Source organism: Mercenaria mercenaria, chromosome 1 (assembly GCF_021730395.1).
Source record: "Mercenaria mercenaria strain notata chromosome 1, MADL_Memer_1, whole genome shotgun sequence".
NCBI lineage: Eukaryota > Metazoa > Mollusca > Bivalvia > Venerida > Veneridae > Mercenaria > Mercenaria mercenaria.
In genome coordinates, this window is record NC_069361.1 from 17550338 (window position 1) to 17569418 (window position 19081).

At 36.1% G+C, this 19081-nt stretch overlaps 1 protein-coding gene across 9 annotated transcripts in view; it reads left to right on the forward strand.

Annotated features, from left to right (window-relative positions):
* LOC123544878 (synaptosomal-associated protein 25-like) overlaps positions 1-19081 on the forward strand; it is a 102758-nt gene that overhangs the window by 31253 nt on the left and 52424 nt on the right. Inside the window, exon 1 of one of the 9 annotated variants that reach the window (XM_045330971.2) lies at positions 9361-9518. The exons of 7 other annotated variants lie outside the window; for them this stretch is intronic. In XM_045330971.2, coding sequence (XP_045186906.1) covers positions 9450-9518 — 69 coding nt within the window. In that variant the 5' untranslated portion in view covers positions 9361-9449. Of the gene's footprint in view, positions 1-9360; positions 9519-19081 lie in introns of those variants that run through there. One more of the 9 variants, XM_045330970.2, reaches the window with a different exon arrangement.

The window sequence follows — 19081 nt, forward strand, 5'->3', positions numbered from 1 at the left end:
GGTTTATTCTGTGTTTTTTTACCTTCTTCGAAAACAGGGTACCCTAATGAAAATTAAAATGTCTAAATATTGCTGTCTGAAAAACTGCAGGAAAACATCTGATTATGTTTGAAAAAAATGTTGGAATAATGACATCAAAGCATAGTAAACATTTATTCAGAATACTGTTTTCAGAAAAGTTCAGAACCAATTTATTCAGACATTTTACTGGATTTTTGTGAACTGCTGTCTGAATACATGTATAAGCTAAAACTATCTGAATGTGTCTGAATTTAAATGTTGGAATAATGACTGAAGTATGCCCGCTTCAAAGTATATTCAGCAATTATTGAGATTCAGAGTGCATTTCATAATTACTGCATGTGTAACAGAATTATAAAAAATGGCAAAGTTGTCTTCTAGTGTTATTTCTAGAGCTAAAAAGGGCAGGGTGCTGTCTAAAAGGAGCAGGGTGCTGTTTCAAACAGTAAAGGTACCGCTCCAGTGGTTGCATTTTTGATGTGTTTGCCGTTCTTTCTGTTTAGCAGTTAGCACTTATAATTGCACACTGGCCACAGAAAGTTTAAAGGGTTTTTACATTACTTTGTATGTTGGTCAAACCATTCATTTTCTCTCAAAAATGTTGGCAGTAAAATCAAGTTACTCATGTAAATATGAAAAAATGGGGAGCTCTTATTATGTTTAAACTGGAACCAAGACTATGACTTTTTTAGAACAAAGTAAAAAGGTATATTACAGCATTATGATAAGCAATAAAATGAAGAATGTCTTTCATCAATATTTCATTAAGGGAAAAGTCCTATACCATTATGAATGTAATATTGGGATTCTATAATAGTTTCTGAATTTCGGCTGAAAATGGTTTTTATTCAGTTTACTGTGGCAGACTGTGATAAACCAGAGATAGCTCATAAAATGTTGACTTTATGTCGTAAAAAAATTATATTGATTGAAGGAATTACAGAAACATTGCATAAGACATAGGGTGTATTAGAAGTGTGAATGGCACAAAGCTTATTTTTGCTTTCAGAATTCAATAAAATATGTACAGTTTTCAGTTGAATTGAGTAGGACTATGCAGACTGTCTTGGACTATACTGAACAACGGTCACTTTATTTCAATTTCGGTCTATTTAAAGCTTGCGTGAAACAATCTGACAGGGCACTTTTCCATTGTGCTAAAATGTGATCTGTAATCAGCGATCAGTTGGCTGCTTATGGGCAATTTGTTACACAAGGATCAATACTTTTACCAATTAATTTTAACACTTCTTCATTATCTATTACCTCTGTGCATCTGCTTTGACATAATTTGTGGATCTAAAAATTAGGGAGGCATTTCTACAGATATGACAAGTGAAGTTCTGGATATGGCAGAAGATCAAAGGCAGGGGGGCACATTCTAAGGGCAGGGTTGGGGCAGTTAAAAAGGGTGCAGTTAGGTGCCTGCTGCGTTGCTGTAGAAATAACACTATCTTCTGTTCTCAGACATTTTCAGACGTTACTGCTTTCTTAATTATTCTGAAATAGTCAGAATACTGAAATATTCAGATATATTTCAGAAAAAATCTGAAAGTATTCAAATGATTTTCAGAACACTCAATGTCATGCTTAGTCATTATTCAGACAATAACTTCCTTTTCAGACATGTTGAGGATGGTTTCAGAACTTTTCAGACAATATTCAGAAAGTAGATTTCATGGAGTAGGTTAATAGAATTTCACAAAATTGATATGTCTCTTTGATATTGAACTTATTTTTGATAAAACAATATTTTTTAGCTTGACTATTCGAAGAATAGTCTAGCTATTCTATTCACCCTGGCGTTGGTGTTGGCGTCGGCGTCACACCTTGGTTAAAGTTTGGCATGCAAGTACATATGGCTATCATTTAAAGGCATATATCTTTGAAACTTATTTTTAGCTCGACTATTCATAGAATAGTGAGCTATTGCACTCGCCCATGCGTCGGCGTCCGCGTCCGCGTCCCGATTTTGGTTAAGGTTTTGTATGTAAGCTGGTATCTCAGTAACCACTTGTGGGAATGGATTGAAACTTCACATACTTATTCACTGTGACAAACTGACTTACATTGCACAGGTTCCATAACTCTATTTTGCTTTTTTACAAAATTATGCCCCTTTTTCGACTTAGAAATTTTTGGTTAAGGTTTTGTATGTAAGCTGGTAACTCAGTAACCATTTGTGGGAATGGATTGAAACTTCACACACTTATTCACTGTGATGAACTGATCTACATTGCACAGGTTCCATAACTCTATTTTGCTTTTTTACAAAATTATGCCCCTTTTTCGACTTAGAAATTTTTGGTGAAGGTTTTGTATGTAAGCTGGTATCTCAGTACTTACTAATGGGAATGGATTGAAACTTCACATACTTGTTCACTATCATGATCTGACATGCACTAAGCAAGTCCCATAACTCTACTCTCTTTTTTTTCAAAATTATGCCCCTTTTTCGACTTAGCAGTTTTTGGTTAAATTTTTGTATGTAATCTGATATCTCAGTATCCACTAATTGGAATAGATTGAAACTTTACACACTTGTTCACTGTCATGATCTAACATGCACTGTGAAGGTCCCATAACTCTACTTGGCATTTTTACAAAATTATGCCCCTTTGACTTAGCACTTTTTTGTTAAGTTTTTGTATGTAAGCTGGTATCTCAGTATCCACAAATTGGAAAGGATTGAAACTTCACACACTTGTTCACTGTCATGATATGACATGCAGTACAGAGGTTCAATACCTCTACTTTGCATTTTACAAAATTATGCCCCTTTTTCAACTTTTGTATTCATTCAATTGACAAGGCTGTTGAATAGTCGAGCGTTGCTGTCCTCCGACAGCTCTTGTTCTTTTTTATGCCCCTGGCATCTACTGATGCAGGAGGCATATAGTGATTGTCCTGTCCGTCAGTCCGTCTGTCAGTCCATCTGTTCGTTTGTCCGTCCGTACGAGGTTAACCAAATGGGACCGTTTCGTCTAGCACCAATACCCCTTACTAGAATGACTTGATACTAATGCAGATGTAACCTGTGACCATTCCTGAAATTCAGACATCACCCGAGCTCAGTTTGACCTTGACCGTGACCTCATTTTGGACTTAGGTTGCTTTATATGGGCCATCTCTTGGTTAACCAAATGGGACCGTTTTGTCTAGCATCAATATTCCTTACAAGAATGAATTGATACTAATACAGATGTAACCTGTGACCATTTCTCATCTTCAAACATCACCTGACCTCAGTTTGACCTTGATCTTGACCTCATTTTGGACTTAGTTTGCTTTATATGGGCCATCTCTTGGTTAACCAAATGGGACCATTTCGTCTAGCATCAGTACCGCTTACAAGAATGAATTGATACTAATACAGATGTAACCTGTGACCATTCCTCATCTTCAAACATCACCTGACCTCAGTTTGACCTTGACCTCGTTTTGGACTTAGGTTGCTTTGTATCGACAAGGATGCCACCGGGGGCATCAAGCGTTTATTGAACACAGCTCCTTGTTTAGGTCAATTACCAACCTCACTTGGTCAAGTCCCATAACTCTGACATGTATTTTGGGCAAATTATGCCCCCTTTTGGACTTAGAACATCCTGGTTAAAGTTTTACGTGCAAGTTACTATCTCCAAAAATAATGCAGATATTGGATTGGCATTTTGGCCAAATTATGCCACCTTTGGACTTAGGAAATCCTGGTTAAAGTTTTACATGCAAGTACATACAGCTATTACTTAAAGGCATATAGATTTGAAACTTAATTTTTTTTTTCTAGATTGATTACCAACCTCACTGGATCAAGTCCCATAACTCTGACATGTATTTTGAGAAAATTGTGTCCCCTTTTGGACTTGGAAAACCCTGGTTAATTAGTTTTACATGCAAGATACTACCTCCAAAATTAATGCAGATATGAATTGAAACTTCACATGTGTTTTTGGGGGTTAAAAAAACTAATTGATTGCATCAAGTCCCATAACTCTGACCTACATTTTGGCCAAATTATGCTCCCTTTTGGACTTAGAAAATCCTGGTTAAAGTTTTGCATGCAAGTAGTACAGCTGTTTCTTAAAGGCAAATAGATTTGAAACTTATTTTTTCTTTTTCTAGATCAATTACCAACCTCACTGGGTTAAGTCCCATAGTTCTGACATGTATTTTGGGCAAATTATGCCTCCTTTTGAACTTAGAAAATCCTGGTTAAAGTTTTACATGCAAGTTACTATTTCCAAAACTAATGCAGATATTGAATTGAAACTTCACATGTGTCTGCGGGGTTATGAAAATAGTTGATAGCATTAAGTCCCGTAACTCTGACCTTCATTTTGGGCAAATTATGCCCCCGTTTGGACTTAGAAAATCCTGGTTAAAGTTTTGCGTGCAAGTACATACAGCTATTACTTAAAAGTATATAGATTTGAAACTTATTTTTATATGTCCGTTTGAAAAACGGACGTATTATGGGAACGCCCCTGGTGGGCGGTTGGGCGGGTAGAGATTTGCAGGCGGCGTTTACAGACTTTGTCCGGAGCATATCTTCTTCATGCATGGAGGGATTTTGATGAAACTTGGCACAATTGTTCACCATCATGAGACGGAGTGTCGTGCACAAAAACTAATTCCCTAGGTCTAAGGTCAAGGTCACGGTCAAAGGTCAAATTCAAGAATGACTTTGTCCGGAGCATATCTTCTTCATGCATAAAGGGATTTTGATGTTTCTTGGCACAATTGTTCACCACATAAGACAGAGTGTCATGTGCAAGAACCAGGTCCCTAGGTCTAAGGTCAAGGTCACACTTAGAGGTCAAAGGATACAAGAATGAAAACTTTGTCCGGAGCATTTCTTCTTCATGCATGGAGGGATTTTGATATAACTTGGCACAAATGTTCACCACAACGAGACTGAGCGTCATGCGCAAGAACCAGGTCCCTAGGTCTAAGGTCAAGGTCACACTTAGAGGCCAAAGGTCAGATACAAGAATGACTTTGTCCGGAGCATCTTGGCACAATTGTACACCATCATGAGACGGAGTGTCATGCGCAGGTCCCTTCTTTAGAATTACTTCCGTTTGTTGTTACTATAAATAGTTTATATTGTAACTTTTTCATTACTAGCCGCAGGGAAAAGCATTTTGCTCTGTGTAAATGGATTTATTCATTATATGAGAGAACAACCTTTTTGAATTCAAGGTATTGACTTCAAACTTGGAATTTAGATAGGAGATGAGAGACGATATGCAGAATGCAACAACTAATATTACCTCCCCCATCCCTCACCCCCATAGTAAGACACCCCTATTTAAAAAAATCACTTTCTGTTTCTTTTGCTTTAGTATCCTGTGCTTGCAGCCACATAAAAATCCCCAATCGTCACAACCACATAACACCCCCATCCCCACTCAAACCCCCCCCCCCCCCCCCCCCCCCCCCCCCCCCCCAAAAAAAAAAATTCTCTCTTCCTCTGATGCATTTTTAACCATGCTTTATCTCTGTATTTATTAAATTAGAGAACCAATTCAATTCTTGTTTCAGTAAAACCACTTCCAGTCAGGGTGGGCGCTCCAAATACTGTGATAACATTACTGTGGTATAACAATATAGATTTCACCACCATCCTTTGAATATTGTAACATGCATTTTCAATAAAACTGTTACGTTTATTATTTTATTAGTCTTTTAGAAAATGAAAAAAATTGTAAAAATTCTAATACCTAATTAAACAACATGCAGAATTCATAATAAAAAGGTCATTGAACATTTTGACAGACATTTTAAGAGTGTAAAGCCATAATTGATTATTCTTTTTCATTGAGATTTTTTAAAATTGCATACTAAAGTTAAAATGTTGAAGAATGATAATGGAAGCCAAAATAAAAATTGTCTGGTTTAGTTCAAGAGATTCTCAAATGAAATTAAAAGAAATTGAAGATGAAAAATAATTCCTCATGCTGCGTAACAAAGGCATAACAAAGACATCTCAAAATGAGGTTATTATGATTACCATAATGGGGTGCAATTTTATATTGAAATATGGAAATTAAATTGTCATTTCTAGAGAGAAATAACAATAATGTGAATAGCTTGGCTGCAACTCATATTTTCCATTTTATAAATGGAATAAATTGCAAGCAAAAACTGAGTGTCTTGATTTTGGCATCTAAATGAATGTGGATATAATCTTTAAAAAACGTGACTGTTCAATATGTTATTTTATGATCCATGTTATTTTCTGTTTCAAAAGGCATGTCCAGTTTTATGTGTGGAGAGCATAAGTAGATTGGATGTTCTCTTGGCTGTCTTAGTGACAGTTTGACAGGAGATGGCATGTCTTCAACCCTTTGTTTCGTTAAGGCAAGTTGTGAACAAGTTTGTGTTCATATCCACTGAGGGGAAGAAACTCCTGAACTCCAAACTTTACTTTTACCATTTTTATTTCCCCTGTCCCATGTTGCACATAATTATACATTTGCGATTTTGTTTTGTTAGTGAAACTGACACAATGTTGGTCATACAGACCAATGTGCTTTTCCAGGCATTGTTTCAGGTATAAGCAGGCTCCTGGGTAGAAACACCAACCTTTGGATGTCACTTGGATTGCATCCTCAAATAAAAAATTCTACATTTGTGAAGTTTTGAACCCTTGTTGGTGAGGAGCATGTAATACGAAGTCAGCAGCCACGGAGACCCCAATGTCATTGTTTGGAGTTAAGATGCAAAAGAATTATATCACAAGGGAGCGGCCCTCATGATGTACTAATACACATTTGAACATGATTCAGAAGACAGTCACTGTTTTAGATGTAATATTAAAGATTATAACACTATCTCAAGGACTATTGTCTACATCCTTTGCAACATCCACCAAATATTTGACTTTTTATGACATATTCATTTTTATTATGCCCCAGAAGGTGGGCATATTAAAATAGCACGGTCCGTTTGTCTGTGCATCTGTATAAATTTTCTTCCCGGCTGTAACTCTGCCATCCATTAAGGGATATATGGCATAAATGTTCACCATGAGATGACGTGCCATGCGTAAGACCCAGACCCCTAGCTCCAAGGTCAAGGTCATACTTAGAGGTCAAAAGTTTTCAGGGTCTGTTACGTGTCCGGTCCATAACTCTGCCATCCATGAAGGGATTTTTAAATAACATGGCATAAATGTTCCCAATAAGAGACGACATATCATGCCTAAGACCCAGACCCCTAGCTCTAAGGTCAAGGTCACACTTAGAAGTCAAAGGTTAACATGGTCTGTTTCTTGTCTGGTCCATAAATCTGCCATCGATGAAGGGATTTTGAAATTACTTGACATAAATATTCTCTATAATGAGATGACATATCATGCCCAAGACCCAGACTAACTCCAAGGTCAAGGTCAAGGTCACACTTAGAAGTCAAAGGTTAACATGGTTTGTTTCTTATCTGGTCCATAACTGCTATTTATCAAGGGATTTGAAAATAATTTGACACAAATGTTAACCATATTGAGATGTGTCACACTATGACCCGGGTCTCTAAGGTCAAGGTCATAAAATGATTCATACCTAAACTATTCTGGCATATTTTGCGCAGTAAAATTTAACTGTAGCATTCTTGGGCATGCTTCGGGGGCATTTGATTTAAGAATTTATTTGTATTCACATTTTCGTCTTGATCTTCATAAAACTTTGTCAGAATGTTTGTCTCTATGAAATAAAGGTTTAAAACTTGAAACACATTTTCAAGGTTCTCTTCAAGTGTGCAACTTAGACCTATTAGAGGCGTTTGTTTTGGAGGAAGCCTTAGTTACAGGACTTATTTTTCACGAATCTGCAGTGAAGAGTGGTTTCTCTATATAAAAAAATCACAGTAGAGCTCTGTGCTGTATTGTTTAAACATTGTGCTTCTTAAGGTATGATATAAAAAATGTTGACAAAATACGTTTAATATAAAATAGTATCCAAAATGGTATCCAGTAAACAGATAAGTGTTGTTGATAGTAACCAATTTGAGAATAATTAAAATTTCAATATCCCTACTTGTTGATGGGTGTAGCTGCGGTTATTATAAGAATTGAGATTAAAATGTTTTCCATAGAGATATTTCCTTCACTGATAAATGTAACTTTGATGTTGTATTGTTTGTTCTAGCTTTACTTTGATAATATTTTGTATAAAAATGTACAGAGAATTTTTTTTATACTGATAAAGAAAATAATAATAAGAAAATGTAAAGTGCAGGAAATAATCTTTATGAAACAAACATGTTTCAGATCTATTTTCAGAGATTTATTTATCAGTAAAAGTACATTTCCATTTTAAAAGATGTTATTACTTGCTTTTGTCATCTGCTAAATGTCATTATTTTCTTAAAATAAATTCGCTGAAAGTCGCCTGTTAGAATTGCATGGTAAGATAGCATTACGGTGTCACAGTGCAGAGAAATGGAGGTTTCTGAACATGTTATGACCAAGGAATGTCTTTTAATGAATCAGATATAAAATTATTGAAGTGTACTTTATATTGGAAATTGAGACTGTAATGTTTCTTGGATGTTTCCCCGAGACTAGGATGTCAAAGTCGTGTAACTGTACTTAGGCACTTTTGATATTTAGATACACACAAATGAATAAGAAATTTGTTTGTCAGCTTGTCATATATGCATGGAAATGAAGTGTAGTGATTATACAGGCATCAGTTGAGATTTCCATATTTCACTTGCAAGCTCTTTCGGCTTGACAAATCACTGTATTAGTTATTTCACGTAAGATGATAAGCTTCATTTATGAAAATGGAATATTGATCCTCGTGTTAAAACAAAAAAATATACGTGTGGAATCTATGTTGCGGAAATATTTGATTCGCAATCTCTACTCTTAGACAGAAATAGTGAAAGTCTGAAATAAGTAGTGAAGGGATTGTAGATGGAATATAGAGGAATGCTATCAAGGATTGATTCCTTTTATGGAATTGTGAATGGAAAATTAAATGACTGAAAATTCAGGAATTAAATCATGCAGGAATATATCTCTGAAATAATGAAAATATTATTTTTAAATTAGTTCTTTTATAATGAAAATGTTTTTCAGATATAACTATTTTTATTTTGATAGGTGAATTATCTAAGACTTGGAGAAAGCTGACTTATTTTCTTTTGATTTTAAATAGTTAATTTCCTTGCCTTTTAAGAAATATCAGATTTCAGACGAAAATAATACAAATGCCTACATCAGCTGAAGTAAAAAGATGTGTTCTGAAATGTGGGATAAAAGAAATTATACTTTTTTACAAGTTTTGACATTTAACATATATAAAGGCAGATACATGATGAAAGGTTGTATAGTGCCTTAAAGAAATTGTGATTTAAAGTCTGCAAAACCTTATAACAGTGGACTTTATTTTTCCTGAGTGTTTGGATTAAACAGTAAAGAAAAAATGACAAACGGAACAGTTCCATCAGAACTTGATCAAGTTCGAGGATTTGTATCTGATGCAACAAAAGAAGTAATATATTATATTTCAACCTTTTCTTTCATTACCCATTTTTGATTATTTAGCAAAAACCAGTAGTCTTGTTTATTCATTTGTCCCAAGTATAAGGCCAGAGTTCTTTGATTTTTCATTACTCAGACCTGCCGACCCTATTTTCCGTCATTTCGAAAAAATAAAAATTGAAATTTCAAAAAATTCAAATTATTTTCGGGCGACGATCGTGTTTTGCTGCATTCTGACGACGCGGCAACATCGATATTCGTCAGCGCCCTTATCCGTCAGTGTCATATAGGGCAATATCGGCTCAAATGGGAAACGTTCCCGTACGTAAACAAAAACTTGAGTGAAATTTAAGATTGTCTTTGAACGATTTATGCGCAATGGAAAGCGGGAATTTTTTGGTTTGTGATCTAGTATATAGACAATTTTTAAAAACGGAAAAACAAGTTCTGTAAAGGTTACGGTCAGTAACGGTGTCTCAAAATGTTAGAAAAACATAGATTTTCACGCCGTAAATAAAAAACGGCAACATGAATGTGAATTTGACATGTGTTTGGCAGTTATATATTTACATGAGGATGACGTATAGGAGCAACAAGTGCTGCCAAAGGAGTCATCCCTTTCAGATTTTGGGGGTTTTTTTAACCCGGAGGGAAAGGGGCCATGCCCGTGATTTGGAGCAAAAACAGCTCGGTGTTTGGCAAAGGGGATAAAAAACTTATGTAAAGTCGTTTTTGGGGAAACTGCATAATTTAAAAGATATTTTCTGAGGGAAGGACCTATTATGAAGGGGATAAAACCCGTGATATGCTTATGAAGACATTAATATTACAAGTTGCTGATTGGAGGTATTTATTATTATTCCATTGCATACAAATCCTTTTCAGGGACCTATCTAGCTACTTATGCTTTCAGTCATTTTCTGGCCATCGAATATAAAATAAAGAGTGGCCCGACTTTGAATCACTTTCCCTGACCACTGTGGGATCGGCCCCCCTCGGGTTTATCATGTGAAAAAGATATCCAGCTGGCTGACGAAGGTAGGCATTCTACCCAGATGCCAGTTCTTGCCTAAGATGATGCCCCGAGGGAGTACCTTGGGTCTTCCAGCACCATTTAAGTCTGGAAAGTCACCATATGACCTATAAAAATTTTGTCAGTGGGGACCTATAATACAACAAATAAATATTAAAATGTATTAAATAAAGGGTCTTGGGCAGAAAAGTTATGAATTAAAAAAAAAAGTATGCACATGCTAAAATGAAACCCGCCGATAGACCATTGAAATTGCTATTTTAGTCATCAATTTAATACTCGCCGGAGAGTTATGACCAAGGGCAAATAGTACCCATACACAAAAAGTGATTTTGTTAAAGTTCTTGAATTCATCAATTTTATGTTTGATATAAAGTTTAAACACAGAAAGGTAATTTTCTTTGTATTACATGTTAAATGCGTATTAAAGTAGTATTAAAATCCTTTCAGGCAACACATTTTAAGTGATCACTTATCGTCTTTTGTTTTAGTGATTTTACTGCCTTTTTATTTTTATTTTTTTCCCTCCTCCTGTCAACATTTTTCTGCCCAAAATCCGAGTAACAAAAAATTAAAAAACTCTGGCCTAAAGAAAGCAGTAAATTTTGAATGTTAAATATAATATAGTGTTCCCAAATGTAAAATGACATTTGTCAGTGACATTTGAGCAACATTTTATAACATGTTTCAATTTTCATACTGTTCTGTTAGAGATTTATATAAAGAACAAAAAGACCCATTATAGAGAGTTAGATCCCCGTTAAGAAATGTTTACTTTTTGGCTGGGTTTTCGAAGAAAAATCCGGCTTATAGATTAGGTCCGTCCCGGCAGATGGGCGGGCGGATGGATGGAAATAATGAGTCTCATGTGAACCTTTTTGTTCACTCAATATCTGGACAAGTATTTCACCTAGGACCTTGAAACTTCATAGGTATGTTGGTCTTGATGTGTACATGAACCCTACTGATTTTGGGGTCACTGGGTCAAAGGTCTAGGTCACAGGGACCTGAACATTGAAAATAGTTTCCGCTCAATATTTGGACAAGTGTTTCACCTAGGACCTTGAAACTTCATAGGTATGTTGGTCTTGATGTGTACATGACCCCTACTGATTTCGGGTCACTGGGTCAAAGGCCAAGGTCACAGGGACCTGAACATTGAAAATTATTTTTGCTCAATATCTGGACAAGTATTTCACCTAGGACCTTGAAACTTCATACATATGTTGGTCTTGATGTGTACATGACCCCTATTGATTTCGGGGTCAAAGGTCAAGGTCACAGGGATATAAACATTGAAAATGGTGTTTTTCTTACTTTTATTTTTTTACACCAATTTATTTCTTTAATTTCATTTTCTACCTGACCTGTCCATTTCTTTTTTTCCCTTTTTCCTTCAGTAGTGCTTATTAATTTGGGGGTTATTTATTGTATACCTTTATTAGCACTTTATCTCTTTATCACCTAATTTGGAAAACCCGGCCAAAACGCCGTCCGGCGTTAGCTGCTTGTTTTATTTGTCATGAAATTTTGTAATTACCTCCCTTTGATATGATGTTTCTATTTTAACATTTGTATTTGATAGAAAAAAGGGATATTTCAACTATTGGAAACATAAGGCAAGTTTTAGAATAATGTTTAGCCTCGTAATTCATCTGTTTTCAATCTGTCTTGGTTGCACAAACAAGAGAGGCAAAGGGAGGTAATAATAATTTTACCAACATGCATTTCTAATTCATTACTGAGCAATGCAATTCTTTGACAAATATAATGCAATCATCCTTATATTCATATCATTCTTGAGGCAAAGTATGTTTATTAAATTTATACTTATACTAAAGTAACACTGTCCTGGTTATGCAACTGTATGTATTAAGACCTCAGTGAACACAACGTAATAATAATGTACTGTAAATGATCAGGTGATAAAGTTTTGAACAAATAAATCTGATTACTACCTTTAGCTTACATTAGGCTATTAGTATGTTTCCTCTGTTAGTTTAGGTACATTGTTAAAGATATCCAGTGCCCATCTTTCACTGAAATATTTGAGCCGCGCCATGAGAAAACCAACATAGTGGCTTTGCGACCAGCATGGATCCAGACCAGCCTGCGCATCCGCGCAGTCTGGTCAGGATCCATGCTGTTCGCTTTCAAAGTCTATTGCAATTAGAGAAAATGTTAGCGAACAGCATGGATCCTCTGACCAGACTGCGCGGATGCGCAGGCTGGTCTGGATCCATGCTGGTACCCTATAGAAAAAAGTCAGTGGAATACCAGTGGTTTCCGGTGGTTTCCAGTGGAATTCCACTGGAAGCATGAGTTTATAGTTATTCCACTGGAATTCCAGTGGTATCATCACTGGCATTCCACTGACAGTGGAGTTCTAGCGGAGTCCACTGGAATTCCAGTGGAGTCCACTGGCATTGAGCTTCACTGGAACCAGTACCACTGGATTTCAACTGACCAGTGGCATTCCTATGAAATTTCTCTGTAATGTAAAATAATAATACTTAGATTATTTTTTCAAATGTTATCTTGAAACTTGTTCACATTATACCTATTTTTATCTCTGGGTTAGTAAAATCTCAGATATATAGCCTGTCGCGAGATTATATTTATTGAATCATCTGATACAATAAATGTTATAATATAAACATCATTATTTAGAACTAAAGCCTTCCTATGTACACTCGTATGCCAAATTAATGTCCTCAAAAAGACCACCAAGTTATCAATTTATAGGGGACTGCAAATTTCTTCCAATTAAAATCCAATTAAGGGTAGGATCATTTTTCAGGGTAACAATTTATAGTAGCACTGAAGATCTTAAAAGGGAAATAACTGGTGTTTACATATTTCGTCTGCAGAAGTGACATGAGTAGAAGATTTGTGAAAAATACCATATTATCATTTCACGAACATGTTTGTAGTCGAAGAAAAATTGCAGAATGATTTAAAATAGATAGTTGCACAGTAAATAAGTGTTTAAAGCATTTCAAACATGCTGAAAATTTAGAAAACATGAATGTAAACAAGCGGGTGGGGAAATGTAGAAGTAAAAAAGAAGACAAATGTGAGATAAGGTGCTATTAAAGGTGGTGAAACCCAATAGAAGGAAGACTTTGATATTTATTATGTAGCATCATCTAGTGGACCACTACCAAGATTATTCAAATTATTCCCTGAGGGTCAAACATGACCCGCCCTAGGAGTCACATGGATTATGCAGACTTTTGTATATAGTGAAAATTTTTAAGATCTTCTTGTCAAAAACCACAGGGCCTAGGGCATTCATGTCTGGTATGCAACACTATCTAGTGGTTCTTTACCAAGATTGTTCAAATTATGCCCCTGGAGTGAAAAGAGGATCCACCCTGGGGGTTCCATTAGTTTTACATTATAGATTTATATAGGCAAAAAACTTCTTGTCTCAAGCCTTTGATATTTGGTATGTAGCATTGCCTGGTGGTCATCTACCAAGATTGTTCAAATTATGTCCCTGGGGTGAAAAGAGGCCCAACCCCAGGGTCCCAAGTTTTGCATAGACTTGTAAAGGAAAAAAGACTTTAAAAATCTTCTTGCCTGAAACCACAAGACTTAGATCTTTGATATTTGGTAGGCAATATTGCCTTATGGTCCTCTACCAAGATTGTTCAAATTATTACCCAGGTGGGAGGGAAAGAGGCCCCACCACGGGGGTCCCAAGTTTTACGCAGACTTATATAGGATTTTTTTTTTTAAAAATCTTCATGTCTGAAAGTTCAAGGCCTTGGCCTTTGATACTTGGTATTTAGCATTGCCTAGTGATTCTCTTACAAGATTGGTCAAATTATGCACCTGGGATAAAAAGAGGCCCCAGCCTGGGGGTCATTTCTTCTATTAGTTTTATAGGAAAAAAACTTCAGAAATTTTCTGATCTTATTTCCTAGACTGTTTAATTATAATTACCTGAAGAACCCAGTTGCCCCTCTGAGTATGGGCACTTATTGGTAGAAACAATGTGATGTTCTACAAACTACACAAGACAATTTCACCGCTGGATTTCAATGGTATTTTACTGGAAACCAGTGGCTTTTCCACTCGATACCAGTGGTAAAACCAGTGGCTTTCCAATGGTTTCCAGTGAAATACCGGACAATTTTACCGCTGGATTCCAGTGGTATTCCACTGGAATCCAGTGGCATTTCCACTGTATACCAGTGGTAAAACCAGTGGCTTTCCACTGGTTTCCAATGAAATACCGGACAATTTTACCACTGGATTCCAGTGGTATTCCACTGGAATCCAGTGGCTTTTCCACTGGATACCAATGGTAAAACCGGTGGAAAACCACTGGTTTTTCACTGGATTCCATTGAAATACTGGACAATTTTACTGCTGGATTCCAGTGGAATTCAGCTGAAAGACCAGTGGCATTCCACTGGAAATCCAGAGAAAATTTTCTATAGGGTTGCAAAGCCACTATGTTGGTTTAGTCATGGCACGGCTCATTTTATCTTTAGATAATTACTTCAGATGTAGAAAATGCTCATCTTGAGTATATTTCTTTACTAAATGTGTAAATTAATTGTGTATGTAGCACTACATTCATAATACAGTGTCATGCACTAACACTCTATTTTTTAAAAAACTTCCAGTTTTTACTTTTTAGTGGTACAACGAAATGTAGTACACATTTATACTGTGTTCAGCTATACATGTATACAGCTTGTACTACTTTTATCTAATTAAGAAATAATATATCTCATTTAGTGATTTGTTGCTGAATAAATCATTGTTTGGAGTTCAGATGCGAAGGAATTATATCACGAGGGCGGAGCCCGAAAGATATAATAATACGCATCTGAACGACAAACAATGGCTTCCCCTGTGAAAAAGGTTCATGAAAATTATGAATTTTTAAATATTCATGAATTAGTTCATGAATTATCAAAAAAGTTCATGAACTACAAGGAAAAGTTCACTAACTTAAATTCATGAAGTCTCAAGTTCAAGAATATTACTTTCATTTCATGAACTAAATGTAGTTCATTCACATTTCAGAAAATCCATTGAATAATTTAAGAAATTCATGAACTTGAAAATGAAATTCAGATAATGATTGAAATTGTGATTCAGGAACTACAGGGTTATGACCCTGTAAAACATAACCCTGTAAAAATGTTCTAGTACTAGTAATATGAAATAAGGCACTGCCTCAATCGGGAATCGATCAGACTTCAACTCATCCCTTTAACATTTAAAAAAACTGTCTACTAGGGTGTTTAATAACAGGCAAATTGTTGAGAAGCACAATGACAGACTTGAGGTGATCACAACAGCTCACACTGTGCTCAGGTGAGCTAAAAATCATACAAACTGAAAAGTTACTAGATTGCAACTCACTGTTAACAAGACTTAACAGACAGACACACATTAACAATCTATGTGCACCACGGCAGGTTAAGAGCTCAGTCTAGGGAGACATATTAGCCTTCTTGTGCAGGCTTGGTTTTTTCTATCTGTGTTAATTGTAATTCTGAAATTACTCGTAAAACAAATCCTAATTTTGTTTTTATATACACATCACAAAGACTTGCATTACACTTTATTTATTGAATAAACCGTTCACATGTGTAAGTTTTATCTGTATACACATTTATAATGATCACAGATCACATAACTTGTTTTATCCATACATGAAATATAGCTGAACTGTGAATAACTTTTAATAACAGTACTGGATGCTTTTGTCAGGCTTTGAAATAAGTATTGTCAAAATAAAGAAAATGTGACTTGCTGTAATCTGTATTCTAAAATGTACAATTTCTCTTACAACAAGAACAAATAAACAAGAGGGGCCATGATGGCCCTGTATCGCTCACCTGACATACTGACAATAAAGATCATCAAGATCAACATTCTGACCAAGTTACATTAAGATATGATCATAAATGTAGCCTCTAAAGAGTTAACTAGCTTTTCCTTTGATTTGACTTGGTGACCTAGTTTTTGACCCCACATGACCCAGATTCAAACTTGACTGAAAGATCATCAAGATTAACATTCTGATTAAGTTTCATGAAGATGCAGTCATAAATGTGGCCCCTGAGTGTTAACAAGCTGTTCATTTGATTTGACCTAGTGACCTAATTTTTAATCCCACTTGAACTAGATTTAACTTGGCCTATAGATCATCAAGATTAAAATTCTGACAAAGTTTCATTAAGATATGGTCATAAATGTGGCCACTACAGTGTTAACAAGCTTTTTCTTTGATTTGACTGGTGACCTAGTTTTTGACCCTAGACGACCCAATATCAAACTTGTCCAATATTTTATTGAGGTAACATTTTGATTAAGTTTTCATTAAGATTGGGCCAAAATTGTGACCTCTAGAGTGTTAACAAGCTTTTCCCTTGAGTTAACCTGGTGACCTAGATTTGACCCCACTTGACCCAGATTTGAATCTGATCTATGGATCATTAAGATTAACATTTTGACAGTTTCATTAAGATTATGGTCATAAATTTGGCTTCTAGAGTGTAAACTAGCTTTTCCTTTGATTTGACCTAGTGACCTAGTTTTTGACCCAACATAACCCAGATTCAGACTGGACCTTGAGATCATCAAGATTAACATTCTGACCAAGTTTCATGAAGATATAGTCTTAAATGTGACCTCTACGGTGTTAACAAGCTTTTCCTTTGATCTGACTTGGTGACATAGTTTTTGATCCAAGATAACCCAACATCAAATGTGTCCAAGATTTTATTGAGGGTAACATTCTGACCAAGTTTCATTAAGATTAGGTCAAAATTGTGACCTCTAGAGTGTTAACAGTCAATTGTTGACGACGGACGGACACAGGGCGATCACAAAAACTCACCTTGAGCACTTTGTGCTCAGGTGAGCTAAACACTAGAGTTTGTCACAGGAGTGACGAATTATACCCTACAGTATGGCCTTATCACAGAACTAAGCCAATATCAAAGCAGCATTTTCTTGAGCTATGACCTAATGACCTCAAATTCAATCTCCCTAGTTTCATGATCCTCCGCCCAAGTGTTCTCAAGTTGTTGTATGGAAAGGTTTAAATGTTCCGGGTCATTCTGACCTTTGGAACTCTAAATCAATACATGTACAGGTAATCTGCTGGTCAAGACCAACCTTGTACTAAATTTTGTGTTTCTCATCCCAAGCATCCTGAAGTTATTGTCCAAAAACCGTTTTAAAGAACCGTTATTTATTTGTTGAACTTAAACATCACACCGACACAGGATAGGTCATATGGCGACTTTCCAGTTTTAATGGTGGAGGAAGACCCAGGTGCCCCTCCGTGCATCATTTTAAAGAACCGGGTCAGTGTGACCTTGACCTGTGACCTACTGACTTCAACATCATTAGGGGTCACCTGCTGTTCATAATCAACCTCCCTAACAATTTTCATGATCCTAGACTCAAGCATTCTCAAGTTATAATCTGAAAAAACATTTCACTGTTTTGCCTTATTGTGACCTTGACCTACTGACCTCAAAGTAAAACCTGACCTGTATTTCATGATGTGATACCTGTGTACCAAACTTTATCATCCTAGGCTCAAGGTCTCAAGTTATCATTCGAAACGGTTCAACTGTTCAAGGTCACTGTGACCTTGACCTTTGATCTATTGACCTCAAATTCAGACAACCTGTATTTTATCATGTTAACACCTGTGTTACAAAAGCTATGATCCCAGGCCAAGCGTTTGCAAGTTATCTTGACCTTTGACCTACTGACCCCAAAGTCGAACTTGACCTGTAACTATGTACCAAAAAATATTCAAATCGGTCAAGCTTTTCATGAGTAATCATCTGGAAGCCATGAAAACCTACTGACTGAAAGACAGACAAGCTTACTACATGGGGGTATAACAGAACATACTCTTTAAAATCTCATGAAAAATATGAGAACTAGATGCCCACGGGCAATATGTCAAGCCCACCAGCTGTCAAAAGGACTGGGAGTTGTGCATGACACTCCTTGTCTCATTGAGGCAAACATTTATGCCAAATAAAATAGACTGCAAAAAGTTAGAATATAACTTATTTACAGTAACAACAAAGGAACGTAAAATTAAAAAAAAATAAAAATAAAAAAAAAATATTAAAAAAATTCTAAGTCCACACAAAAATCCGCACCAGCAGAGATAGGTCAAAACACCTGAAAATTGGATGTAACATGCATGTTGTACTAAGTTACATCAAAGTCCCTCCATGCATGAAGAAGAAATGCTCCAGACAAAGTTGTCATTCTTGTATCCTTTGACCTCTAACTGTGACCTTGACCTTAGACCTAGGGACCTGGTTCTTGCGCATGACACTCCATCTCATGATGGTGAACAATTGTGCCAAGTTACATCAAAATCCCTCCATGCATGAAGAAATGCTCCGGACAAAGTCATTTTTGAATTTGACCTTTGACCTGTAAGTGTGATCTTGACCTTTGAGATAGGAACCTGGGGCTTGCGCATGACCGTCTCACTGAGGTTAACATTCATACCATATATAAACACGAGT